Raw genomic sequence first — 26,215 nt, 5'->3', positions numbered from 1 at the left:
CGAGGCAATCTTGGTAGACGCTCTGTTGGTACGGTGGGCCTTCCAGTTTGTGTACCTGTTCCCTCCAGTCTCCCTTCTTCCTCGTGTATTTCGGAAATTCGAACAAAAAGGAGGCACTGACCTGCTGGTGGCTCCAGCATGGCCCAGGCGTCATTGGTACTCAGATCTGCAGAGTCTCTACCTCGACACTCCGTTGCTGTTGCCTCGATGTCTGGACCTGTTGTCTCAGGTCCTTGCCTTTACCCGGAACTGGGTCGTCTATCTTTGACGGCGTGGCTCTTGATAACAAAGAAAGTTTTGGTAATGGTGAGTGGCGCTATAGATACTGAAGATGTAAACTTCAATCCATTTCGCTTTGCTATTTAATATGCAAATTTATTTAAAATTTCATGAATGATAAAACAACCACACAAATAGAACAATATAAAATCGATATACAATCAATGATTAAAGTGCTTAAGCAGGGAATTCACAGCAGCATTACATTTTAGAAGCCACTAATTGGCATTATGACATACTCCATATCAGCCAAACAAGTTTTGCATCATATATGTATCATCCACAGATAAGGTTTTTGATTTCTCACCCCTGATGGGTATTGCGGTGGGCTAGCTTTTTAAAGAAGCAAAGAGGTCCCGGGCCTTCCAGCTCGGCACCACCGCAATAAAGTTCAAGTGGTGAATCAGCTGCCATTCGTCCCCTTTAGCACACAGGATGTCCGCGCTACGCGTTTCGGTGAATACCTTCCTCAGGAGCAGATCTTGAGACATCCTTTCTAAGGTCCAAGGGTTTTTTTTCCGGCTCTGTGGTTAACATCATGTTCAGAGCAGGTAACCAGCCTCTGCCGGGTTTTGTCACAAGGTGTGGCATACCTACTTTTAAAGCTGTCGTCTCGGAGGTTACGAGCCCCAGGTGTTTTGGCTTTCCTGCTGGCGGGTTTGGCTCTTGGTTTCCGCCTTGCCTCACTTAAGAAGAAATATGGTAAGAACTTACCTTTGTTATCTCTCTTTCTACAAAGTCCATAGGGTCCACAGGACTCCCACCCTGACGCCTCTGTGCTTCAGTTGGGCTTCGCTCTGGTCGCCGGTTTTCCGTCTCCATCTTTGTGAGAATGTGATTCCTGTGTGTTCCAGACTTTCTTCTCTCATTTTTTATCCTCCTCCGGCCTTTGGCTTGTTATGGACTGACATTGCTCTGGCCTGAGGGCGGGGTATAGGGGAGGACCAAGTGCATCCTGGGAGAAAGAATTTAACTGCGTGGTGCCCGGATGATTCAGCCATGCCTATACCCCCCCAAGGTCTCCTGTGGACCCTATGGACTTCATAGAAAGAGAGATAACAAAGGTAAGTTCTTACCATAACTCTTCTTATATGAAAAAATATAAACTCAAATTATATAAAAGTAAACGTCCACAAGTCGTTCCACAGACTTCAGAGTTCAGACTGGTATAATGATTCTGGTAATAATGGGTACAATAAACAATGCATTCTTTATGTATATCTAAGAGAACAATGGCCCTCATTCAGAGCCGTACGCTCTGAGCAGAGCGCACGCTCTGAATGAGGGCCGGGCTCCATTTTCATGGAGCGTCCTCCTGGACGCTCGTATAGCTGTGGGTCACCACCCACAGGCTATACGAGCGTGCTTTGTGATGGCCGCGATGGTCGAGACCATCGAATTTGCGAGCCGGAGCCTGCGGTTGAGGTTTTCAACCGCAAGCTCCTGAGTGATTTTGGCTCTATCAGAGCCAAAATCACTCCCACTGACATCACTAGTGTTGTCAGTGGGCCGGCTTCTGACGGGAGGCGTTCCCGTGGGAACGCCCCCGTCAGGGAGGCACGCCCCCGGCACGCCCACCAAAGGGGGCGTGCTGTCAATCAACATTGACAGCACGCCCCCTTTGATCAGACACAACGAGCGAAGGACTTTCCTTCGCACGTCGCGTCTGGCGCATGCGCACGACGGAGCTCCCTCCGTCGTGCGCATGCTCAGTGCATAACATCGACCCACTTGCGAGCGGACAGCCGCTCGCGAGTGGGTCTGAATCAGGCCCAAAGTCCTTCATACCATATTGATTAAACATGAATAAATATCTTTCTAACTCCCTCATAAATAAATAATTAATTAATTAGTTGTTATACCTGCACTGACACTTTGTACATTAACAGTGCAGACTAATGGCACATTCTGTATGTGCAAGCAAATTATATGTACAAAGCCATGCTATTGTGAACGCATACTGAAGAGTGACATTATTCTTTATAAAGACCCTGATAATATTGGGCTGAACAGCTATTCCCTATATAGAAAACGCAAGTTGTAGAGGAATAAATAAATGAAAAACATAATATTAGATGAAAAAAACAATGCTTAGCAGAGTCAATGGAGATAGCAGAAATGGAGAACAGCAGGAAGAGGACATAAGGGTGCGGATACGGGATGTATGTCCCATCCATCGACCAGACAGTACGTATGGATGGAAGATGCAACCCGCATCCGAGGAATTGAGTGCACCCATATTGTAACGGATTCCTTTTCTCTTTATTATTTGGTTGATTTTTAGTAATGAATAAATACCTTAGCTACGCCACTGCTCTGTAGTGGTTTAGAAGTGTCTATATACAAGTTTGTAAAATATTGGGAAAAACCGCTTGTAACTCCCATCAGCATTTCCACAAACTCAATTACCATCAGAACATCACCCAACATGCATGTCCCACATCATTTACACCCATTTCCCTGTTATTAGAGAATTGACATGAAAAATGATGGCTTTATTGCCCATGGTTTACTATTTAAACACCTCTAAATACATTATTTACATAAAAGTGAAGGACATTTTCACAGTGATCACCAGCGCTGTAGGTGCAAACTAAAAGCCGCGATTTCTCCCTTTTGAACCCAATATTAATTTAAAATGGATGTTTAAAGGATGGGAAAAAGTCACGGCCGCGGGGTCTATCCATGGTAACAAGTCGAGCGACCTAGTTCACAAGTGCTTGAATCTGCCCCTGTCAATGGGATATTTAGAACGCAGAGCTAAATTGCTTAAGGTCCCTGACAAAGGGGCTAATTCAGCATTGCACACAAGTGCAGAACAGGTCCTGACAGGCAGAGGTATTTAAGGGGCGATGCGAAGGCGGGGACGGCCGGCCGGCATTCCTGCAAATGGCGGCGCGTCCGCCCTGTTTTCCGGCAGTGGCAAGACCATGGGCTGCATCCACGGACGCAGTTTCCTGGCCTCGCAAGCCTGAGTATGCTGAGGCTTACTCAGCTGGCCGGCAGCCCGGCGCTGCTCCCTCGGTCGCATTGCTGGGATCGCAAATGCAGCAGGGGGCGTCATAGACAGCAGGGGGGCGTCATACACCTCCTGCTGCATTTGATTGTTTGCAGGGACGGAATTACAAAGCTGCTTGCGTTCAGCTTTGCAATTCCGCCCAGTACTGAATCACCCCCAAAGTCCATAAATAATCAGATGAAAACTGTGGCTTTATACAAAACAATGGATGTGTCAAAGGAAATTCATTCGTTCCTGATTATTAATACATCTCCCTGCACAAATTCCTCTATTTTAGGATTTAACCATTTATCAGATGCAAGTATATGTCAAATATCAAACCAAACCCTAACGGTGATTTGCATATGAAAAATAACAAGAGATGTGGGTGTTTAAAATCGTATTTTGTTTATTTATAAACACAGGAAAGCAAATAACTGTATCCTGCACTTAATAATCAGACGGTGAATTTGGGTGGACGATAAAGGGGAGATCAAACCTTCTCGGGAGGACATAGCAACCTATCAGCTTCTAGCTATCATTTTATAGAATGTGCAAGATAAGTGATCGCTAGAAGCGGATTGGTTGCTATGCTTTGCTAAAAACTCCCCCTGAGGGTGGAATCTGCCGTGCCCAAATTTTGCCAGATCACGAATATAAACTAAAGTCCTCCATACATCTGCAATATATTGGGGCAATTCCCCCGAAACCCAAACGTCGGGGCATCTGTGAAATCCAAAATGTTGGATTTCACGGATTTGCATATCCCGACTAAAATAGGATCGGAATCAGCAAATGGGGGATTTTTTAACATGAAGAATTTAACTGATTCCCCAACGGATCAGGCGATCGGTATTTGCGACTGGCAGTTCCAGTCCGGGTGGGGAAACGGCCGGCAAACGTATGGGGGCCTTTAGATTCAGTGCATCCTTCAAGCTTTTTTCATATGGCTATTTAAGAAGAGTACAATGGGTTTCGGGCATTTTTCAGTAATGCAGAAGTTCGGTAGATAAAAATGATTCAACTTGCAGTGAACAGACCGGCCCTTGCTCTGCATTGTGAAAAATCTGCCTCCACTCCGTGCAGAATAACCTGAGAAGCTTACAAACTACGTTTAACACTGTTTAATTAAACCATATATAATAATATAAATAATACAGTCTTAAAACATATGTACATTTATTTATAAATACAGTTTCTTGCCTGACAACCAAATAAACAAAAAGGGTATAAAACTGCAAATTGTGTATTGGCAATACAAACGGATAAATATAAATTAAGAAAAGGATTACAGCCAACACAAAACGAGCTGCAACCTTTTAAAGTTAAATATTTAAATAAGCATCACCTCATATTAAGAGGCCTCTGAGGAAAGAGAAATAAGTTAGACACAAATCTCCCAGTGGCTGAATACTTTTAGGCAGTTGTGGAAAATAGAAAGTCCACCTATTGCCAACATCTGCTGGGGCAGCCATATTGTGGGCTTTCAAATTTATCATAAGAATGCAGCCTGACATTTAATATGGGAGGCACAAAATGGCTGCCAGTACACTAAGCAGCCATTTTGTAGGATGCATAAATAATAAACAAACAACCTGTCAGTTCACTGAGGACAGAAAGGGCCTCAGTGATATCACTGGCTCCTAGTGAATTGATAATGTTTGAGGATACAAAATGGCTGCCTTACTGTGTGTAAGAAGATGCGTTGGAAGAAGCTAATTTTTAATTTTTTTTATTTTTAACCCCCAATGCTACTCTCTTTTCAGCACCTACGACTGCTTTTCTTCCAAAATCCTCACAGATCATCTTCATCTTCAAAGGTTTCTGTACACCTCAGAAGCACGGTCTCATAGTCACATTGCAGAACAGAAGCCTGAGGGTGGAGGAAAATTGCATTAAACCGTTTTTTTCTCTTTTATCCTACGCTCATGTACATATATAGTCAAATAACCGCCCATTCCCAGATTGGCCGCCACTGACACCAGTCTATACCAGTTGCTATACTACACTGTCGCCACTGGAGGCAGCACAATGACAGAGTTTATTTATTACTAGGCAGCAAAGCAGATAGGTAGAATTTAATGACGAACCAGCAATTCCGGTCATGGCCCCCTCCACCCTGCAGAAGGGGACTGGATGCTGGAGGGTTGTCTACCCTTCCAAATCCCAGGAGGGCTATCCAAAGTTTGTGGAGAGTAGGCCGGTATGGCTGGAGGTTTCTGACTAAAAACGCTGACATGAAACATAACTAATAGGAAAACTTGCTACCTAAAGTTTGCTATTTTAGCAGAGGGGAGGCCGAGGTGAGGTTTATAGCCTCCGCGTCAGCTGACATCATAGGCGTAGATCTGATCGTTCTCTATGATCATTAACGGACAGCAGAAGTGGATAACACGGGTTGAAAAAACATGGTTTAGATGGGATCCGAGCTCCTTCATATGCAATGAGCAGATCATACATCAGTGCAAAACCAAGGTGTGTAGGTTCATAGGTGAGGACCAGTTTCCTTTGCTTAGAACTGCGCCGTTCCTGCCATTGTGGATGTTGCCGAGCGCTCTGTGGTCCCATTAGTATGAAAGTCTGTGCAGAACATTTGCACAAGGGAAATGGAGATTAGACAAGAGCCAGAACTCCTGCAGCCACTGATATACGTAGTGGGTCACTGCCAGGCAGCTGTTATCCTCTCTGGCTGCACAAGGCAGCATGTTATCCTTCCAAGGTGTCACAGTGTAAAACAGAAAACACTGCTCTCATTATTACTACATTCAAAGGTCCATTACTACCCCCCCCCACTGTCCATTGTATCTCAAAGGAAACTCATGCCGCCTCCAAATGAAAGCCTTAATAACTGTGGCTGGTCTATGGGCATTTAAATAAGTAACAGGATCTAACTTACAGAATGTAGAAATATCACGTTTTCTCTTACATCCTACGTGGGAGGACACCGGAGCTGGTGACTTCCCAGAGCTGCTTAGAAGTTGCAGCAGCTCATTCCATCCCCTGATGCAAAAAACATCACGCTTGCAAAACGTAATAAACATATGCAATGCGTACCGGGTGGTCGCTAGACACAGCTGCTCAGACATGGTCCTGTGCCGCGCTAGGGTTGGGTACGGGATGCCAACGGTCAGGATCCTGGCGGTCAAAATCCCAATGCCAGCATCCCGGCAGGAGCGGACAGCGGCAGGCGCGGGGATTCTTTTTTTTGTGTCTCTGTCCTATATATGTAAGGGGCACTGCATAGGGGGGACCACTACTGGGGACGCAATATAAGGGGCACTACCACTAGTGGCACTGTATAAGGGGCACTACATAGGGGGGACTACTACTGGGGGGCACTACATATCGGGGACCACTACTGGGGCCACTGCATAGGGGGGACTACTACTGGGGGCACTGCATAATGGGGGCCACTACTGGGAGCACTGTATAGGGGGGGGACCACTACTGGGAGCATTATATAAGGGGCACTGCATAGTGGGGACTACTAATGGGGAAACTGCATAATGGGGGCCACTACTGAGAGCACTGCATAGGGGGGACCACTCTGGGAGCATTATATAAGGGGCACTACTACTGGGGGCACTGCATAGTGGGGACTACTAATGGGGGCACTGCATAATGAGAACCACTACTGGGGCCACTGCATAGGGGGACCACTACTGGGGGCACTGTATAAGGGGCACTACTGGGGGCACTGTATAAAGGGCACTACTGGGGGCACTGCAGACGGGGGCAGTTATGGGACATAATTGTTTGAGGACGGGGGAAACTATCTGACATAATTAATGGAGGAGGAGGGACAGTTATGGGGCATAATTATAATTGTGGGAGGAGGGGGGCCGTTCTGGAACCTAATTAAAATTGTAGGAGGGGGGCAGTTATGGGACATAATTGTGTGAGGAGGGGGCAGAGTCTAAATAAAGCAGTATAGCCTAGTGGCCCTTGAGCGTCGTTGTATTTTTTTAAGGTGACCCAAGACCCCTGCCTTAGAGCAAGACGCCAGAATAGTCAGGATGGTAGGGCAGGTTCAATGGAGGACACTCCATTAACAGCCTTACGGTGATAATGAGTAAATGGAGCAAGTAGCGTCCAAGAGGTGCCATGTGCCGCAGCCCCCCCCGGCCCTGGTAATAAAAACTGCCCAATGAAGGCACATATACGTTGTTACCTGGGTGTAGGATGAGAGCCTGGTCCTCAGAAAACCAGTGATCTGCTGGTACAGCTGTGAATATCCTTCTAGACTCTTTAATGGAGATCCCCCATGCGTGGAACTTCTGCAAATTAAACAAAAGATACTGTACAGACAATACTAAGCCTATCCTTTGCATGCAGGGATCTCCAAACATATTAAAGTGCGTCATCCTGCGGGGAATCCAATCAACTGTGGGGTAAAGATTTGTAACCTGAAAGCTGTTTTTTTTTTCTTTTTGATTGATTTTACTACATTTTAGAGCGATACAAAACAGCAAGACAAATGACATAAGGAATACAGATGGGTACAGCTAGAACACGAGACAATAAGGCCTTGTAATATAACGGAACAAGAGGTCCTAAATGATGAGAGGGGAAAAAAATGTTGCATTATATAAATTAAAGCAGACCTACAGGCCGCCCGACAGGAGCTTGGTCGTAGAATTAACATTAACACAAAAAACAAGGATGCCCACTCTGTCAGTTCTTCTCTGGTGGTCAGCTGACTGCTGATTGAAGATACTGATTGGCTGCGTATGAAACTCCATTCTGGCTGCAGCCAGCTGCCAGAATATTAGGTTCCACTTCCTAGATACAGCACTTGTGTCCATTCTGTTTACCTGCCCGTGTGTCGGACTTTGCTTCTGTGCCTCTTGCCCTGACCATTCTGCCTGTACCTGCCATTCTCAACCTGAGCCTGTGACCCTGACGCACTGCTTTGTTTGGCCAATCCAGTACGTTGCTACTGGTGTACAACCTCCCGGTTAATCATGAAAATCCTTAAGGAAAGTCAATTAAGGACGAATAAGTTCGCCCGCCTGAATCTGTACGGCAGCGGTATCTCGCACAAAAGTGTCCGCCACTCCGCAGGGTAGCGAGCACACTTGTGCAAATCGGGCCGGGGGCAAAGGGTGCGAGGCGGACTGCTGTTGCCGGCGTTTAAATGCAGCGGCAATTCGCACCCAACAGTTGAATTCCCCCATTTGATCTTTTGTAAGACTAGTTTCAGCTGGAACTTCAGTAGAAATCGTTGATTATCTGGGGGGGGGGGGGACAGAAAGCTCCTCTGTAGAGAGAACGCCTAAACAAATTAGAATAGAAAAAAAATATTAAAATTACAACTAAAAGACCCTCTAATGAATGAGAACAAATAGATGCCATCTAAACCACGAGAGAAACGCGTTGCCCCAAAACGCGTCAGCATGTGGATTGTTACCTGGGGCTGCAGATCATCTGATTGATGTTGGGATCCAGAAAGCCGGAGACTACATCAAATGCATCTTCAAAGAGAACCTTGATGGAATAACAACAATTACAAAGATGAAATCTAAAACCTTTACATCCATCCATCCATCCATCTTTTGAAGTTTATCTGGACAGTAATAAACACATTAAGACCTTTATAGTAAAATATATCAACAAACAGAAGTGTAACCCTGTCTACCCCCCACAAAACTGACCCTAAGGGTGACAGCTAAGGAGAATTTATGTAATCAGTATTTTTTCTGAATTTCTCAATAAGAAACTTTTGGCTTAAAGGTGATTTAAGAATTTATTGTACTAATTTATCATTTATGATGATTAATATTCTATATACTAGAAAGTAATTAATTCCGCTTATATTCAAATGTATCTTGTTTTTATTTTTCTGTGTCTTCCGTTTAGAGACATATCATTGTTTGAATGTTTATTTAACACTATGCAATTGCATTATTTGTATTGCATACTAAATAAATATTGTACCGTTGATACTTTTGGTGCTTTATACAATAAAAAACTTTATTTGAAAAAAACAGTTTGGGGACTACTGGACTAAACAGATAATTCTACAGTTGCAAGAATAATGCAGAAAAATCAGAACAGACAATGACCCGGGTGTTTAATTATATTTAGGATGTGGCAGAGGGGTGAGGAAAATAAAATAAATATCATGGAAAAGGGAGGGAAGGAGGGGGGGGGGTGGTCTAGGGAATTGCTATGAATCAAAGCGCTAAGAAGAATGAGGCAGGGAAACATTACTATAGGCAGCCCATGATCCCCAGGTCATTAGGAACATCTTGGCAAAATATTAATAATTACCGTCATATATTCCATGCACTAACAGTGCCATGATCGGGTAACTACAGCTGTTCTAGAACGGGGGTTTTGAGACTTCCAAAGAATGACAGCTAAAGTGTCACTATGGTTCCGTTTTACACAAGGCTACAAAAGTACACAGTGGGGCTGTGCAATGCTATATTCCCGATTGTCGGTAATCTGCGCGTGCGCAGGACCCATTCTGCAAGTGTGCAGAATGGGTCCTGCGTATTCGCACGCAGCCCCTTTCAATGCCTCTTGCATTTATGGGGCAATGCGGGGGTGGGGACGGCCAGCGTTCCTGGAAACAGGGACATGTGTGCCCCGTCGACGGATGCAGTTTCCAGGCCTTGCAAAAGCAGCAGGGGGAGTCATATACAGCAGGGGGTGTCATATACAGCAGGGGGAGTCATATACAGCAGGGGGAGTCAGACACAGCAGGGGGAGTCAGACACAGCAGGGGGAGTCAGACACAGCAGGGGGAGTCAGACACAGCAGGGGGTGTCAGACACAGCAGGGGGAGTCAGACACAGCAGGGGGAGTCAGACACAGCAGGGGGAGTCAGACACAGCAGGGGGAGTCAGACACAGCAGGGGGAGTCAGACACAGCAGGGGGAGTCAGACACAGCAGGGGGAGTCAGACACCTCCTGCTGCATTTGCATATTTGCAAGGACGGAATTGCAAAGCTGCCTGCGTACAACTGTGCAATTCCGTCCGATGCTGAATCACCCCCAATATCCTCAACTGAATAATATCACAATAGGCTTTTTTGTACTTACCTATAATTCCCTTTCCTGTGCAGTTATAGGGGGATACATGAGGATGTGTACAGAACCTGACTCCAGGACATAGGAAAAGTTACTTTCTGTTGGAGACCATACCCACGGTATGCCCTGATGAAGTCAGTTCACAGACAGAGAAAACTAAGGGGGAGATGTATTAAAGCTTGGAGAGATATAAAGTATTAACCAATCAGCTCCTAACTCATTTTTCAAACACAGGACCTCATTTACCAATGAGTGATATTTTTGTTATCACTCATTACTAATCTTAAATGGCGCTCCAACCAATCAGCTCCTAACTGCCATTTTTCAAACACGTGGCAGTTAGGAGCTGATTGGTTGGAGCCCCATTGAAGATTAGTAACTAGTGATAACAAGAATATCACTTATTGATCAATGAGGCCCAAGGTCTGTAAAATGACCGTTCGATGCCGATTGGTTGGTACTTTATCTCTCTCTGAGGTTTGATGCATCTCCCAGTTAGTAAGCAATACAGAGAATGAACGACAACAATACAGCAACACATTAGAGGACAAACTACCGTTCACAGAAAAAAAAAAAATAATAATTCAACCTACATGACAATATATACAAGTAAAATAAAGATCGGGCAGAAGATGTCAGTGTACTCTAGTCTCCAGCACGTCGCACCTAAAGCAGCCCAAAGCTGGCGCTAGCTGAGGCTACCAAACTGATCTTCCTAACCTTCATGAAGGTGTTGTGGAGAGGACCACATTGCACTCTGGCCCTGATTCAGAGACGGACACTCTGACAGAGCGCTCGCTCTGAATCAGGGCCGTCCCTCTGTTTTTTTTTGAGCGGCCTCCTGGCCGCTCGCATAGCTGTGGGTGACCATCGCGACCATCGGGCTTGCGACGAGACCGTTGTGGTAGGGTCTCGTTGCCGCAAGTCCTGGAGTGCTTTCGGCTCTATCAGAGCCGAGAGCACTCCCACTGACATCACTTGTGGTGTCAGTGGGGCCGGCCCCAGACGGTAGGCGTTCCCATGGGAACGCCTCGGTCTGGGCAGCCACGCCCCCGGCACGCCCACCAAAGGGGGCGTGCCGTCACTCACCATCGACAGCATGTCCCCTTTGTTAACGAGACCCGGAGCGACGGCTTGGCCGTCGCTATCCGGGTCTCGCGCATGCGCACGACGGAGCCGGCTCCCTCGTGCACATGTGCACTGGGCCAACATCAACCCGCTTGCGAGCGCTCAGCGCTCGCGAGCGGGTCTGAATCAGGCCCTCTGGCCCTGATTCAGAGCCGGACGTTCTGAAAGAGCGCTCGCTCTGAATCTAGACGTTTTTTTTTTGTTTTTTGTGCGGCCTCCTGGTCGCTCGCATAGCTGTGGGTGACCACCCACAGCTATTGCGAGCGGCCAGGATGATGCTCGCGGTGGTCAAGACCATTGCGACCATCGGGCTTGCGGCGAGACCCTTATGGTAGGGTCTCGTGGCCGCAAGCCCCAGAGAGCTTCTGGCTCTAATAGAGCCAGAAGCTCTCCCACTGACATCACTTGTGATGTCAGTGGGGCCGCCCACAAATGGCAGGCGTTCGCTTGGGAATGCCCCCCGGCCATGCCTACCAAACGGGGCGAGCTGTCAATCACCATCGACAGCTCGCCCCCTTTGGTGTGAGACCCGGAGCGACGGAGCACCCGTCGCTAGCCGGGTCTCGTGCATGCGCACGACGGAGCCGGCTCCGTCGTGCGCATGCCCAGTGGGCAAACATCGACCCGGTTGCGAGCACTCAGCGCTTGCGACCGGGTCTGAATCAGGCCCTCTGTACATATGTTACAAAGTACTTGGTTCCAGAAGGCTTAGGACGTGCTCACCACTAGACAAAGGACCTAATTTAAAAGTGGACGCAAAATCCGTCCGCGACTGCGATTCCGGAAGCAGCGGTTCTGCGAAAATATGCAAATGCTGTAGCTGTCTGGAATTGCACAGAGATCGGAGCGGTGGCTCCGATCCGCTGCTTGCGTACGAAGATACGCCCGTCGTTTGCACATTGGCCCTCTGAGCAACCCTGGTCGCTTAGAATGTCCTTCAGAAGTCAGCCACCGAAGCTATGGCAGTCTGAGACACGCCCCCCTAAACGGTCATAGGGCTGACGTAAGCTTCGATGTTGTGACCGATGGTTCGTCTAAAGATGCACCAAGACGGACTAGCACTGCTGCCAGTGGATATCTTAATAGGAAGATAATCGGTCGCGACGTTATCATATAGACACAGACGGGGCTATTATCGGTCTGAAATCTTTTTGTGTGAATAGCCAGTCAGTAGAAGGATCAATGTACTGTGGGCCTGATTCAGCATGGATGGCAAGTGCAAAAATGCACGCACCCGGACGATTGTTGCGCTCTGCGCATGCATCGCAGTACGCGTGCGCGAACCAGCCACTGACTACACAGACCCATCGCAGAGTGATTGACAGGAAGTACAGTTTCAGGGTGGAGATGGGGGGGGGGGGGGGGGAGTTCCAGGGAAATGCAGGCGTGCTGGTGCGTTTCAACGCTGTTGCATGGGCGTGCATAAATTAGAATTAGCCACAGCGTAGGCATACGCAGCTTGAGCTCCAGCTGCGTGCAGGAAGTTTAGCAATTTCTGGGTAAGGTCTGACCTGCTTTAAATGTGCGTGAGGCTCCGATGATGCTCCATGGTACCGATGTTTTCGCAGACTTGCAAGATATTAGGGATGTGAGTAAAGGGAAGTGGGCGCCTTTATGTTGTGCTGCGGTGGCATTGCAATCGCAGACATTTGCATAATTTCGCATCAAAACTGCGTAAGCACTTGCTGCCACGATAGCATCAGCGATCCTTGCTGAATCAGGCCCTGTGACACACGGTACGATCTGTACCACCAATGAAATGAAAGATATCTTTCAGTGAAGTCCTCCTGCCACATCTCTGAACAGGCAAAGTTCCCAATATCGTGCAAGTTGGCCTGCATGTACGGACGATCATAGATATTATCATCGTTCATGCGCGAACACGCATCGTTGTTCGTTCACTGCATAAAAATGAACGATATGAACGATATATCGTTGAACGATATCGTTCATAGATATCGTACCGTGTGTACGCACCTTTATGGGGAGTACACACAAAGAATTTCTGGGCCTTATTCAGACCCAGTCGCAAGCCCTGAGCGCTCACAACCGGGTCGATGGTGGCCCAGAGCGCATGCGCGCGAGACCCGGATAGCGACGGGCAATCTGTCACTCCGGGTCTCGCACCAAAGGGGGCGTGCTGTCAATGTTGAGTGACAGCTCGCCCCCTTTGGTGGGCGGGCCAGGGGGGTGGCTGCCCAGACGGAGGCGTTCCCATGGGAACGCCTACCATTTGAGGGCGGCCCCACTGACATCACAAGTGATGTCAGTGGGAGAGCTTTCGGTTCTGTTTGAGCCGAAAGCTCTCTGGGGCTTGTGGCCACGAGACCCTACCACAAGGGTCTCGTCGCAAGCCTGATGGTCTTGACCATCGCAACCATCATCCTGGCCGCTTGAATTAGCTGTGGGTGGTAACACACAGCAATGCGAGTGGCCTACAGGCCGCTCCATAAAAAAAAAAAAAAAAAAAGACACCCTGTTTCAGAGCAAGCGTTCTGTCAGAGCAGCCAGCTCTGAATCAGGGCCTCTGGGCCTGATTCAGACCCGTCCGCAAGCGCTTGCAACCGGGTCGATGGTGGCCCAGAGCGCATGCGCACGACGGAGCCGGCTCTGTCGTGTGCATGCGCGAGACCCGGATAGCGACGGGCAAACCGTTGCTCCAGGTCTCGCACCAAAGGGGGCGTGCTGTCGATGTTGAGTGACAGCACGTCCCCTTTTGGTGGGCGGGTCGGGGGAGTGGCTGCCCAAACGGAGGCGTTCCCATGTGAACGCCTCCGTTTGGGGGCGGCCCCACTGACATCACTCGTGATGTCAGTGGGAGAGATTTCGGCTCTGTTAGAGCCAAAATCTCTCTGGGGCTTGTGGCAACGAGACCCTACTACAAGGGTCTCGTTGCAAGCCCGATGGTCGCGATGGTCTTGACCATCGAGACCATCTTCCTGGCCGCTCGCTATAGCTGTGGGTGGTCACCCACAGCTATGCGAGCGGCCAGGAGGCCATTCTAAAAAACAAGAAGGCCGGCCCTGACTCAGAGCGAGCGCTCTGTTAGAGCGTCTGGCTCTGAAACAGGGCCTCTGTCCAACCATCCAACTAGTTGATTGGTTGGAAAGAAAATCTGGTAAGTTATGAAAGCAAATGACAATCAGCAATTTGCTCCCAAATGCCGGAAAATGGACGAAAACTGTTGTTTGAACAAATTGTTTAGATCAAACATTTAACAAACTTGTCTGACGCCATTTTCATCTATTTTCTGGCATTTAGGAGCAAATTGCTGATCATCAGTTACTCCCATACGTTACCAGATTTTCATTCCAACCAATCAACTAGTTGGATGGTTGGACAGAAAATCTTTACATGTGTACCCAGCTTTAGTCCTGGGCAGGACCCAGCCACAGGAAGCAGCACTGAATCATCTTCCTGTGGCCTACGCCAGTGCGTGAGATAAACAGGAACAATGAGCCTGAGACTGTCCAAGGCAAACATTAGCTTCTTTCCCGATATACAGGATTATTCAGAGAACACATGGAAGTCAGCTGAATCGCCGCTGCGCAGCAGCAAGGAATTAGCAATTAGGGTGAGCATTCAGTGGGACTGTGGGCCTGATTCAGACCCACTCGCTAAGATGCAAACGCTCGCTGCTGGCGATGGTATGCAGAGTGTATGCATTGTGCGCGTGCGCCTACCTTAGTGAAAGTTCACAATGCATTCGCCCGCTGCACATAGACAGCCCAGCAGAGTGAGTGACAGGAGAGGCCGTTTGTAGGTGGTAACAGGGGCTGGCCTTTAAAAACTGGGGAGTGGAGGTGCAAACGCAGGCGTGCCTGAGCATCTCAATGGCGTTTTAGAGGTGTGTATAATTATAAGACAGCATCATAGTACACATCACCTGGCTTGTTTTTACACTGAAGTGCTCGCAGTGCTTACGGCAGGGTATGGTCAACCTCAAGCGCTGAGATAGCATCCGATGTACCGATGGCCGCATACACTTCCTGGACATGACGTGCACAAGTGGGCGTCTTAAAACAGGCTGGTGGGTGCCTGCGTACACTAAGCGATCGCTCTCTATGAAATACTGGGCGTGCTGATGCATGGCTGTGCGCTAGCACTGCCTACGCAATCTGCATACACATCGTGCAAGCGATCGCACCTAGCGAGTGGGTCTGAATCAGGCCCTGTATTCCAGCATATCCAAACATACGCAAAAATCCAGCGATTTCAAGCAGATTTAGCACCCTGGATAGGGCTGGTGCACATCCATGCCGATGCCAGCTGCTCGCCCCCATGCGGCCACGGAATCGAATAGAGGAATAGGGAGTGTGAACCACCAAATTATAAGGAAAGGACAGGCATAAGAAAGAGGAAAGGACAGGCCTCCAGGACTAGTCCTAGGGGTACCTTCAAAGACCCTAAGGAAAAAGTGACTTTTGCAAATTTTAAGACCAAACTCCAGGAGGCTACATGAATACCCACCTTCCCGCTTCCCCCAGTGCGACACGTGAGAAATGACGATGATCTGTATTGTGGTTATACGGTTACCATCACTTACTTCTTCAGGAGTGGAAGATAGAAACGAGCTGGTCGCCTCCTGGCTCTCCGCTCCACTGTCTCGTATGCCCCCATTGGTGCAGCTTTCCTTGGAGGGGTAAGCGAGGGAGCAGGGAGTACTACTGGCTTGTGGGAATCCATACTGGTAAACGTTGGCTTTCCCCTCCTGGGGGAGGTCTTGCCATAGACTGAAAATGGCTTTGGACACCACGGGATGTGTGACCTGCTCTGGGGACACTACTCCGTTCTCTAGTAACATGTCTACGGTCTGCGTGTAGAAGTGCAGATACCTGCATGGGAAACAAAGGTACGCTCATTAGCTTGGTGTCCAACAAAAACAAAATATATAGGGCCCACGCAGAGGATTTACGGCAACTGGCAATTTCTTGTTGCATTAAACCAGGGAGGATTATTAGGATTCAAGCTAAAATATATTTTGTAGTGTTCTATACAGTAGAAGTTTTTATTGAACCCCCCTCTCCTACACCAACCTCCTCTGTGGTTCTTGTTGGACAATAGGTGGGAGAGATAGGAAGACAGGGATATACTGTACATCACCACTGGGGGGGGCTGCAGGTCTTTCCTGAGCAGCCTCAGAGTTCCTGGAGTGTCTATAATGTGTCACTGGATATGTTTCGGGAGCCCCTGAATGATTTGCTATGATATGGGGGGCATCCACTAGACAAATTTAGCAGGCGATTGAACGATAACGATATCATTATCGTTCAATCGTTTAAAAATAGTTTGCAAATCGTGCAGGAATTGTTTCTAACGATGTACGATGCGCGCTCCCGCTGGTCGTTTTATCGTCTCCTCCATCAACTGAACATGCAGGTCAATTTCACTTGATTGCTTACAAATCGTTTACACATCGTTCGCGCTGAACGATCAAACGATGAACCACTATCTGCCCACTATAGCTGAAAGCTCTCAATCACAGATTGAAACAGCATATGGTGGGTACACACTGGGCGATTAAAGTGGACGACTGAACGATAACGATATCGTTCAGTTGTACACTTTATCGTCCATTTTTAACCCTAAAACGATGAACGATAATGACGACGCGCGTTCCCGAGGGTCGTTCGTCATCATCGGGTTAACATGCAGCCCAACCTGACGACCTCGTCAGGTTGCTGCATGTTGGGGAATGGGGGAGAGAGCCCGGCGCTGAACGATATCTTTAATAATATCGTTCAGCGGCTGTGCTCAATGTCATGAACGACATTGAGCACAGCCTGCCGGGGACAACACTACACGATATCGCTCAGGGAGCATATCGTGTAGTGTGTACGCACCAATAGTTTATCGTTAGATCTTTTGCAAATCGTTCAGAGTGGAAGATCAAATTCAAGGGAAAATCGTTAAGAGGTTGGACAGGGATAAAATCGTCTAGTGGATGCCCCCCATTAAGCTGGGCCTACGCTGAACGGCAGCCACGATCATTTGATCTGATTTGCCAGACATTGTTCAATAATCCTGCCGATTTCATGGATCGTGACCACACACCGTTCATTGTATGTAGGTACAAAGCGATCATTCCAGCCCCTCGTACTGATTGGTCCCACTGTCGTCTACAGTGTTTGGCCAACACTAGAGATGTCTGTAGAGATTGGTAGAGGGGGGAATCTTACAAAATACATGTTAACTCTTAAACTCCGTTGATTTTTATTTTTTACATGTCCATGTATCCTTTGAATGGGGAAACACAACATTAAAAGCAAAATTAAACTCCCACTGAGACCCGTGTTAACTCAGGGTCTGATTCAGCAAGGATCGCTATACTGGTTATACGTACGCAGCGCAGTTGCGAATATCAGCGGTCATATGTAAATGTTTGCATTCACATTGCGATCGCAGCCTGACATAAAGCCGACCACTTCCCCTTACTCACATCTGTACACTTGGGCAACATAGCGAAACAATCGGTAACATCGGACCCATACGCACAGGTAAGGCAGGTCAGACCTCACACAGGAATTGCTTACTTCAGCGCACGCTGTTAGGCCTCAGGCTGCGTCTGGTATCGCAGTGGCTAATTTAAGCACGCCCCTGCAACGCCATCCCAACGCACTGGCACGCCTGCGTTTGACCGACCAACCCCTCCCCCTTCACCACCCGCACTTCCCGTCAATCGCTCTGCCATGGGTCTGCGTAGCCTCGGCGATCGCAGTCCCGATCGCGATAGCTAGTTTGCGCACTGCGATGGATACGCAGTACGCAACAATCGGCCGATTGTGTGCATATAAGCAACTGCGATCCTTGCTGAATCAAACCCTCAATGCGGATTTTCTGAAAAAGTCGCTTTTACCGGTGGTAAAATGTTGCGCGCCCTAGTTTGCGGCTAACCGAATTCGGCCCATAGCCAGCGCTATTTGTACTTCCCATTTACCGTTCAAATTCCACAAGATCTGGCGAGGAAAAAGACTCCGGGGTCTGGGGTTTGCTAATCTGCAAGTCCTCTACCACTTCCTCCAGGTCCCACGAAAGGTCTGGCTCTAGGAACCAGAATACGGGCTCCACGTCAGACTTCTCCTCCGTATCGGCAACAGCGCCCCTAACAGTAGAACGCCAGTTATTACAGACAGGCCAGACTCGGCACAGGTGCGTTATTAACTACAGGGCAGAAGACAGTCATGATGAATGCAGTCACTTCGTCCCATGTATAAGAAATACAGGTTTAATGTTTGCAGCAATGTAAGTATATAAAGAGATGCTTACTGGGACGGGTATTCAATTTCAATTGCCTTGGCCATTCTGTACCAAAACCTACTTTTTTCTACTCAAAAGTCAGACCGGTCTGTGAAAGCCAAGAGATCAAATGCACGTGACCTCTATTGTAGCTGTACGGTTCTTGTTCAGGTTATGTTGGGCTGATTTTCAGCACTGGACATTTTTTGCCCTCAAAAATAAAAATAAAAAAGTTTTTAAGAGTAGCTTGATTATTCCCCAAAAAAAGGGGATACAAAAAGCACCCAAGATAAGCTAAGCTTAGCAGATCGTCTTATTGTCCGGGGCGCGTATTACACACATGCACAAGAGGAGATGTATAAAAAGGTGCAGTTCATTAATCCAGTCATCAGTACAACGTGGTACTATCACCCCGCCCTCGCCCAGATCTATCAAACAATGGGCCCAGCTGCCAAGGAGGGAGGAGAGTGGGCATTCTAACTATGGACAAAAGGGAGGGAAAGGGGAAAGGCTAGTATATAGAAACACTGGTTGCACATTAGCAGTCTATCGTACACTACGATTTAGATTGCAACTTAAGCTCACTAGAGCACCCACAAGGGTGTCCTTGTCAATGGGAGCATGTGCGGGGCCTGTGCATAGGGGTTAGAAGCAGAACTATGGGAGACAATGGAGGTGCCTGCCGCCGGGCTCCAGGTTTGATGGGGCACCTTGTCCACAACATATTCACTCTACTTAGGGCTGTAACTATGTACCCTGAGTGTACCGTCATGGCCGCCCAATCCATGGCACCTCTTCCCGGCACCTGAGAAGCCACCATACACTAGTGGATAGCTGCATGTCGAGGGGGAGGGTAATCATTTTCAGTTCGCAACTTGCACCAGGATTTCATTACCCGCAGGTCGTCTTCCTCCGAAGAGCTGCCCAACTAGGACGCATCTCGCACAGACCCCCTCCAACCTTAGGCAATCAGATGATTGGAATATGCACAAAATAGGCAATCTGATCATTGGGTGTTCACAGCACCCTAGAGTATTTCAGGAGAGGTGTGACCTGCGTGCCCATGTGATTATATTAGTGAGGACTAGGCTTCTCGGGACACGATTAGCACATAAAAAGAGAGTTATAATAAAACCTACCCTTGTTAACTCTTTCTTCGAAGTCCATAGGGTACACAGGGGAGACAATGGGGTGTGTAGGTGGGACTTGGAGACTGGACACCAACAGCAAATCTTTTCAATCTCAGGATGCTCCGGTCCTTCCCCCTATACACCAGACACAGCCTGAGGGCAACTCAGTTTTGTTATCAAGCACAAGGCAGGAGCAGTATAGGAGAGAGGGAAGACTGGTACACTGAAGAATCACACTCTCACACAGAGACGGAAACAAGTGACCAATAGCAGAAGCCCATAGAAGCCAGGTGCGTCAGGGCGGGTGCCCTGTGGACCCTATGGACTTCGAAGAAAGAGTTAACAAGGGTATGTTTTACCATCACGCTTTTTCTTCTTCAGGGTCCATAGGGCTCCACAAGTAGACAATGGGGATGTCCCAAAGTAGTTGTTCAAGGGCTGGGACGCTCCTGAGCTGAGAGTGGAACCCTGCGCCCAAAGGAAGCATCCTGAGAGGCAAATGTATCAAAGACATAAAACCTAAGAAAGGTGTGGACAGAAGACCATGTAGTGTAGCTGCCTTGCATAGCTGTTCAGCAGAGGCGCCATGCTGGGCTGCCCACGAAGGGACCCACAGAGCGATTAGAATGAGCAGATACTGTACCCGGCACAGGAAGGCCCGTCTGAGTATAAGCCTGTGAGATAGTCATGCGAAGCCATCTGGCCAGAGTCTGTTCGGTAGCTGGTCATCCCTTCTTATAGAATCTATATAAGATGAAAAGGGAGTCCGATTTCCTGATGGAACTAGCACGGTCCACATAGATCTTCAGAGCATGGACCACATCCAAAGAAGCCTCACCTGCTGAGAGGTTTCCTCATTAAGGTGGAAACGAGAGACCACCTTGGGAAGGAAGCCCGGGCGCGTTCTAAGAACAGCCCTGTCCTGATGAAAGATTAAAAAGGGGGAGCGACATAAAAGCGCCCCTAAATCAGATATCCTATGTACAATTCTTTGAGAAAGTGTCAAGGAAGACTTTTTCCAGTTGATCAGCCAACCGTGCGTTTGTAGAAAGGCAATGGTTACCTGTAGATGGTGGTGAAAAATTTCTGGGAGCTGGCCAACAGCAAGAGATCATCTAAGTATGGGAGCAGTCTGATCCCTTGACGACGAAGATAGGCTGCCATAACTGCAATGATCTTGGTAAAGACCAGAGGAGCTGTTGAAAGTCCAAAAGGCAGAGCCTGAAATTGTTAATGTTGCTGTAGTATAGCAAACCGGAGATATTGTTGATGAGAAGGCGCTATAGGTACATGCAGGTAAGCGTCCTGAATGTCCAGAGACACCATAAAGTCCCCAGGCTCCATAGCCAGGATAATAGAGCGGAGGGTTTCCATACGAAATCTGGGCACCGTGATAAACTTGTTCTGAGACTTGAGGTTGAGGAAAGGCCGATGAGACCAGTTGGGCTTCTGAATAAAGTAAAGGGTAGAATAATAGCCCTACCCTCGCTGTGAGGAGGGAACCGGAATTATTACTCCTGAGTGCAGTAAGGACTGAATGGCCTTTCTGAGCAGCAGGGCCTTGCTTGGGTCCAATGGAGGTCCTGTGCAAAAGAACTGCTGGGGGGGGGGGTCACCTCAGGAAGGAAAGGGCATATCCATGGGAGACCACTTCTCTTACCCTTTGCCCTGTCAGTCTGAAGGCTTGTCCTCAGATTTGGTAGGTGGACGTCTAGTAGACCAGGTCTGTTTGGTCCTAGGCTTGGAGGCCTTAGTTAATGCCTTGGAAAGGACTGATCTTTAGCTTTTCCTTGAGGACGAAAGGACCGAAAGGATGACAACTGAGGCTTCGCATTATATGCAGAGGGCAGGAACGCCGTCTTGGTAGCTGCCAAGGTAGTCACAATTTTGTCCAATTCTGGGCCAAACAGGATATCCCCAGAATAAGGCAGAGACTCCAATGCCTTTTTAGAGTCCAATCTGCCTTCCATGAGCGGAGCCAAACAATACGGCGGGCTACTACAGAAGTGGCAGATGCCTTGGAGGCTAGGAGAGCCGTATCCATAGCTGCTTCACCCAAATAGGAGGCCGCATCTCTAATGTGAGATATGAAGGACAGCTGTTCCCTCGAAGGTCTCTTCTAGGGCCTCTGCCCAACTCTCAATGGCTTTTGCCACCCAGGCCGTAGCCCTAGCAGGACAAGTAATAGCTCCTGTAAGAAAGTATAAAGACTTTAGACACTCTTCCATCCTTCTAACCGTAGTCTCCTTCAAGGAGGTTACAGTATAGATAGGTAAGGTAGCGTTCTTGACCATACGTGTCCTGTGGGAATCCACTACTGGGAGAACTTCCCATTTAGTGCAATCAGTAGCGGGAAGAGGGTAAAAGGAAATTAAACGTTTAGGCAGCTGAAATCTTTTAATGGGCATATTCCACGCCTCACTCATATGATCAGATAGCTGATCAGAGTGAGGAAATTCTGGTAAAACTACCTTTTGTTGTTTAAATGATGGCTCTTTTGCCTTAGGAGCGGGTTCTGTCTCTTCTATTTGAAGAAAAGATTTTACAGCTCTCACAAGTGCAGGTATATTCCATTTAGAGGGGGGTTCCTCATCTCCCGAGGGGGAACCAGAGTGAGTGAGGCCTGCATCTTCTGCCTCCCCAGGTGATAATTCAGAATCTGATAGCTGGGTGGAATGGGAAGATAACACAGCACGCTTAGTAGGTTTACTAGGTAAGGGTCTTTCCTTTTGCAGATTTGTTGATAGGCTGTAGAGGCATCTGCCACTCTGCACTGAGGTAGATAGTACGTCTACCCATGGGGGAGGCAAAGAATTTGCAGGGAGTACCTGCTGTGGCCATCCCATAGGGGGAGCTACCACGGGGACCGCTAGGTGGTCCACAAATTTTGCCAGCACCTGTGAAAAGGTAGCCCAGGGTGGGACCTGAGGAGAAGACACCGGGGCTGATGGGCCCGGGGCAGTGTAACAAGATGCACAAAGACCATCCTGAATGAGGTCCTCTGAAGCTAAGCCTGCTGAGCAGGACACACAAGACACCAGAGTGGGAGCAGCAGGCTGCTTGTTATTCTTGCCTCTGCCAGAAACAGCTGCAAGAATAATGTAACACACAATCTGACACAGAGCAATGAGCAACCCAGATGTGTGTGTAATATGGCACAGTGTAGTGCGTAACAGCGATATGTAGTATGCAATAGCCCTCACAAATATAGGGAGATGTGCAGTACAATAAACCCCCTATACCTTAGTATGCCAGGATTATAGTAGAATAAAGGGAAAGGTATAAGCTGACAGTAATAGGAAAAATAGAAAAACAGACAGCAGCACTAGCACAAGTCACATACAAATGCAGAATATACAATATAACTGCAGTGGGCACTACGATCAACTACACAGACCTTAGAAGCTGTTAGGATATAGCGCTGTATAACCTGGCCCTGGGGAGAGGTATACAAGGAGACTGGACCCAACGTTCCTGGAGACCTGATTGCAGAAAATGGCTGCAGTGAGTCACAGGGGGCGGAGGGTGAGGGATAAGCAGCAAGTCCACAGTAAAATGGTGCCCTGAGCTGGGGGAGGGGCCGCAGGGCGAGCATCTTCTCCGCTATGCTGACATTAACCACCAGGTCCCGTGGCTTTAATAGAGCCCTGCGCCAGTGCTTGTAATTCCCTGGATGTCTAGTGGAGTCCCGGACGAACCGGTGTCCGCATCAGCGCCACCGGTCTGTCTCCTGAGACTGCAAGGCAAGACTGCACATAGACGCGGGTCCCCGCCAGCGGGGATCCATCTTACCTGTCCCCTTGAGTCCCGGCTGCAGTCTTGGGTCTGGGGAGCCTTGCTAGCTAGGTCCCCCTTGGAGCCCCGCTGGGAGTACCTAGCCGAGGGCTGGTGTCACGGCGCCGCAGAGGGGTAATGCAGACGTCCAAAGGACTGACTCGCGCTGCTACTCAGTAGTAAAATAAATTAAAATAAAAATCAATTATAAAAATAAGCTTGGGCTGCTTAATAGCAGTCCCACGGTTGAAACGGTGATCCAGCTCCTGCCGGACACCAACGAAACTGAGTTGCCCTCAGGCTATGGGCGGGGTACAGGAGGAGGACTGGAGCATCCTGGAATTGAAAAGCTTTGCTGTTGGTGTCCGGTCCTCCAAGTCCCACCTACACCCGATAGGGCTCCACATGGGAGCCCTATGGACCCTGAAGAAGAAAAAAGGTCTCATAATAGAAAAAAAAAAAAAATAGAACAAAAAAAAAAAAACCCCATAAGTTTGTACTTTAACAGTGAACAAAGAGCTAATTTATAACTACGATTATGTTAAAATAATTTAGAAGAAATCTTGTTTATGTGCTGCCCAAGTTTGCCAAGAGTAGTCCATGACCCATTTCACCTACCCCTGATTGTTACTGCGATACGTCTGCATATATTCCTCCTTGACATCCTCCAGGCTGCAGCAGCCACTGTCATCCGTCTGGCAACGACCTGTGACCAACACAATGAAGAGAGGATGTTTACTGTGTTTTACTAGATTACGGGGGGTATTCAATTTGGAAAGAAAAGTCCGGAGTTTTCGCATGCCGGACTTTTAGCTCCACATCGGAGGTTTGGCAGGGGATAAAGTATCGGGCGCGTGCCCACTTATCCCCGTATTCAATTACAGAAGCTGCGGAATTGGGACCCGGCGGAAAGGAAAGTATAGAAAAAAAAAAATCAGGGAATTTTCGGGAAATGTTCCTGGCACCCCCCTAATGATGTCCTGCCATGGGGGATCACTATGGGTATCCCCTTTTTGCCTGCTGAAGGGAGTCAGGGTTTTTAAATAGCCGCGACAGGTGCATAAATGTGGCTTTCAAGAAGGGGTGAAGAATAGCACTTAGCTTATTTTATTGGGCAAAATAATTATGCCCATCAAATTTGGGGTACATGAAAATGGTTGTAAGCATATTTTTAAGTCGCTTAAATGATTTATTAAAATTCTTCAAAAATGCACCTGCCGCTACCACCCGCAATGAAGAAAACACCTGCCGCATACATGGGGACCCCAACACCTGCCGCATACATGGGGACCCCTCAGGAATAAATTGCGCTAGTTTAGAAGTTTGTCCCCCAACATTTTTTTTTCGCCCCCCAAAATTAAAGTACATTTCTGGGGGTGTCCTGACATTTTTATTGTTTTTTGCACAGACAACTTTTAAAAAGGACACGCCCAGGGGTGCAGGCTATTTTTTTTTAAGCCTGCAACCCTAAACCCCAATTCTGCACTTTTTTTCGCACCGGCGAAAAGTCTTTGAAATTGAATACAGGGATAGTTCAAACAGGCGAAAATGACGTAATTGGCGATAAATTACCGCCAATAACGGGTTTTCACTTCAAATTGAACACGCCCCTAAATCTTTCCAGCAGTCTAGGCAAAGGGCTCTCATTTAAGTGTAATTCAGCAGAAGTCTATCCTTTTGAATAGGAGAGATTAGTAGGATTATAACTTGGGGATGGATACTGAATATTGTGATGTAGGAAAATCGATATTTAGGGATTGAGCTTTGTTCGATTCCCAGTCGATCCAGGCATTTGCTCATGTTTTTTCTTTTTAATAATATATCGGCCAGATAGATATCTCACATTGGAAGCAGTGTGGTTAAGTGTCCTGCTGTGTTTGGTGTACGAAAGCGCCTCCAGGGACCATGCACAATTTACACGCAAATGACAAAAAAAGATTTTCCCCAGAAGATAATTGTAAAATATTCATACACCTGTAACAATCCCACATCGATCCAAAATATTAATCTAGACCAGAGGTTCCCAAATGCGGCCCTCAAGGCTCCCCAATTCAGGTTTCAGACATATCCATGGTTGAGCACAGGTGACTTCATTAGTACCTCAGTCAATTTGATTTAAGCACCTGTGCTCAACCATGGCTATCACTAAAACCTGAACTGTTGGAATGCCTTGAGAACCGCATTTGGGAACCTCTGATCTAGACCCTTTGATCGTCCATTACTACTAAGGAGTATCTTATAATCATACTAACTGTGGCCGGAGCCCGACCACAAGTGTAGAAAATGGCCACCTCAGCACTGAAGGGGTGAACCCTCTTTCTGCGGCGTCCTTTTAAAAAGGGCGCTAGACGACATATTTAAACTGTATAGGCGCTAGGCGCCCATTTTTCAATGTGTTCAGCGGCGCTAGGTGCAGAGTGTTTAAAAATACATTTATATTTATTTGTAGGTTGCCGCGGCCCGGACCCGCTCCAGCGGCCGCAGCTATGTATTAACCCTCGGTGTGCCGGGGGTAGGGTAACGCGGCTGTGCCACGTAGCCTCCAGGGCACCTCCGGAGACTGCAGGGCTATGAGCCGACTGCTGGGGCCCGGGAGTAGAGCACATAGTCCCGAGGCTGCAGGACAGTTTGT

The 26,215-nt window shown here is 47.9% G+C and overlaps 1 protein-coding gene across 1 annotated transcript in view; it reads right to left on the bottom strand.

Moving 5' to 3' along the window:
• Positions 1-3,726: 3,726 nt before the first annotated feature.
• STRA8 (stimulated by retinoic acid 8) overlaps positions 3,727-26,215 on the bottom strand; it is a 41,039-nt gene continuing 18,550 nt past the window's right edge. The window contains exons 4-9 of the mRNA XM_088459243.1: positions 24,202-24,289; positions 18,381-18,545; positions 15,990-16,278; positions 8,688-8,764; positions 7,449-7,554; positions 3,727-5,150 (exon numbers count right to left, since the gene is read on the bottom strand). Coding sequence (XP_088315369.1) covers positions 5,073-5,150; positions 7,449-7,554; positions 8,688-8,764; positions 15,990-16,278; positions 18,381-18,545; positions 24,202-24,289 — 803 coding nt within the window. The 3' untranslated portion in view covers positions 3,727-5,072. The remainder of the gene's footprint in view (positions 5,151-7,448; positions 7,555-8,687; positions 8,765-15,989; positions 16,279-18,380; positions 18,546-24,201; positions 24,290-26,215) is intronic.

The sequence above is a fragment of the Taudactylus pleione genome, unplaced genomic scaffold (assembly GCF_031769625.1).
Source record: "Taudactylus pleione unplaced genomic scaffold, aTauple2 ptg000903l, whole genome shotgun sequence".
NCBI classification, from domain to species: Eukaryota; Metazoa; Chordata; class Amphibia; order Anura; family Myobatrachidae; genus Taudactylus; species Taudactylus pleione.
Note: the sequence above shows the minus strand (reverse complement) of the source record. Positions and strands in the feature narration are given on the sequence as shown.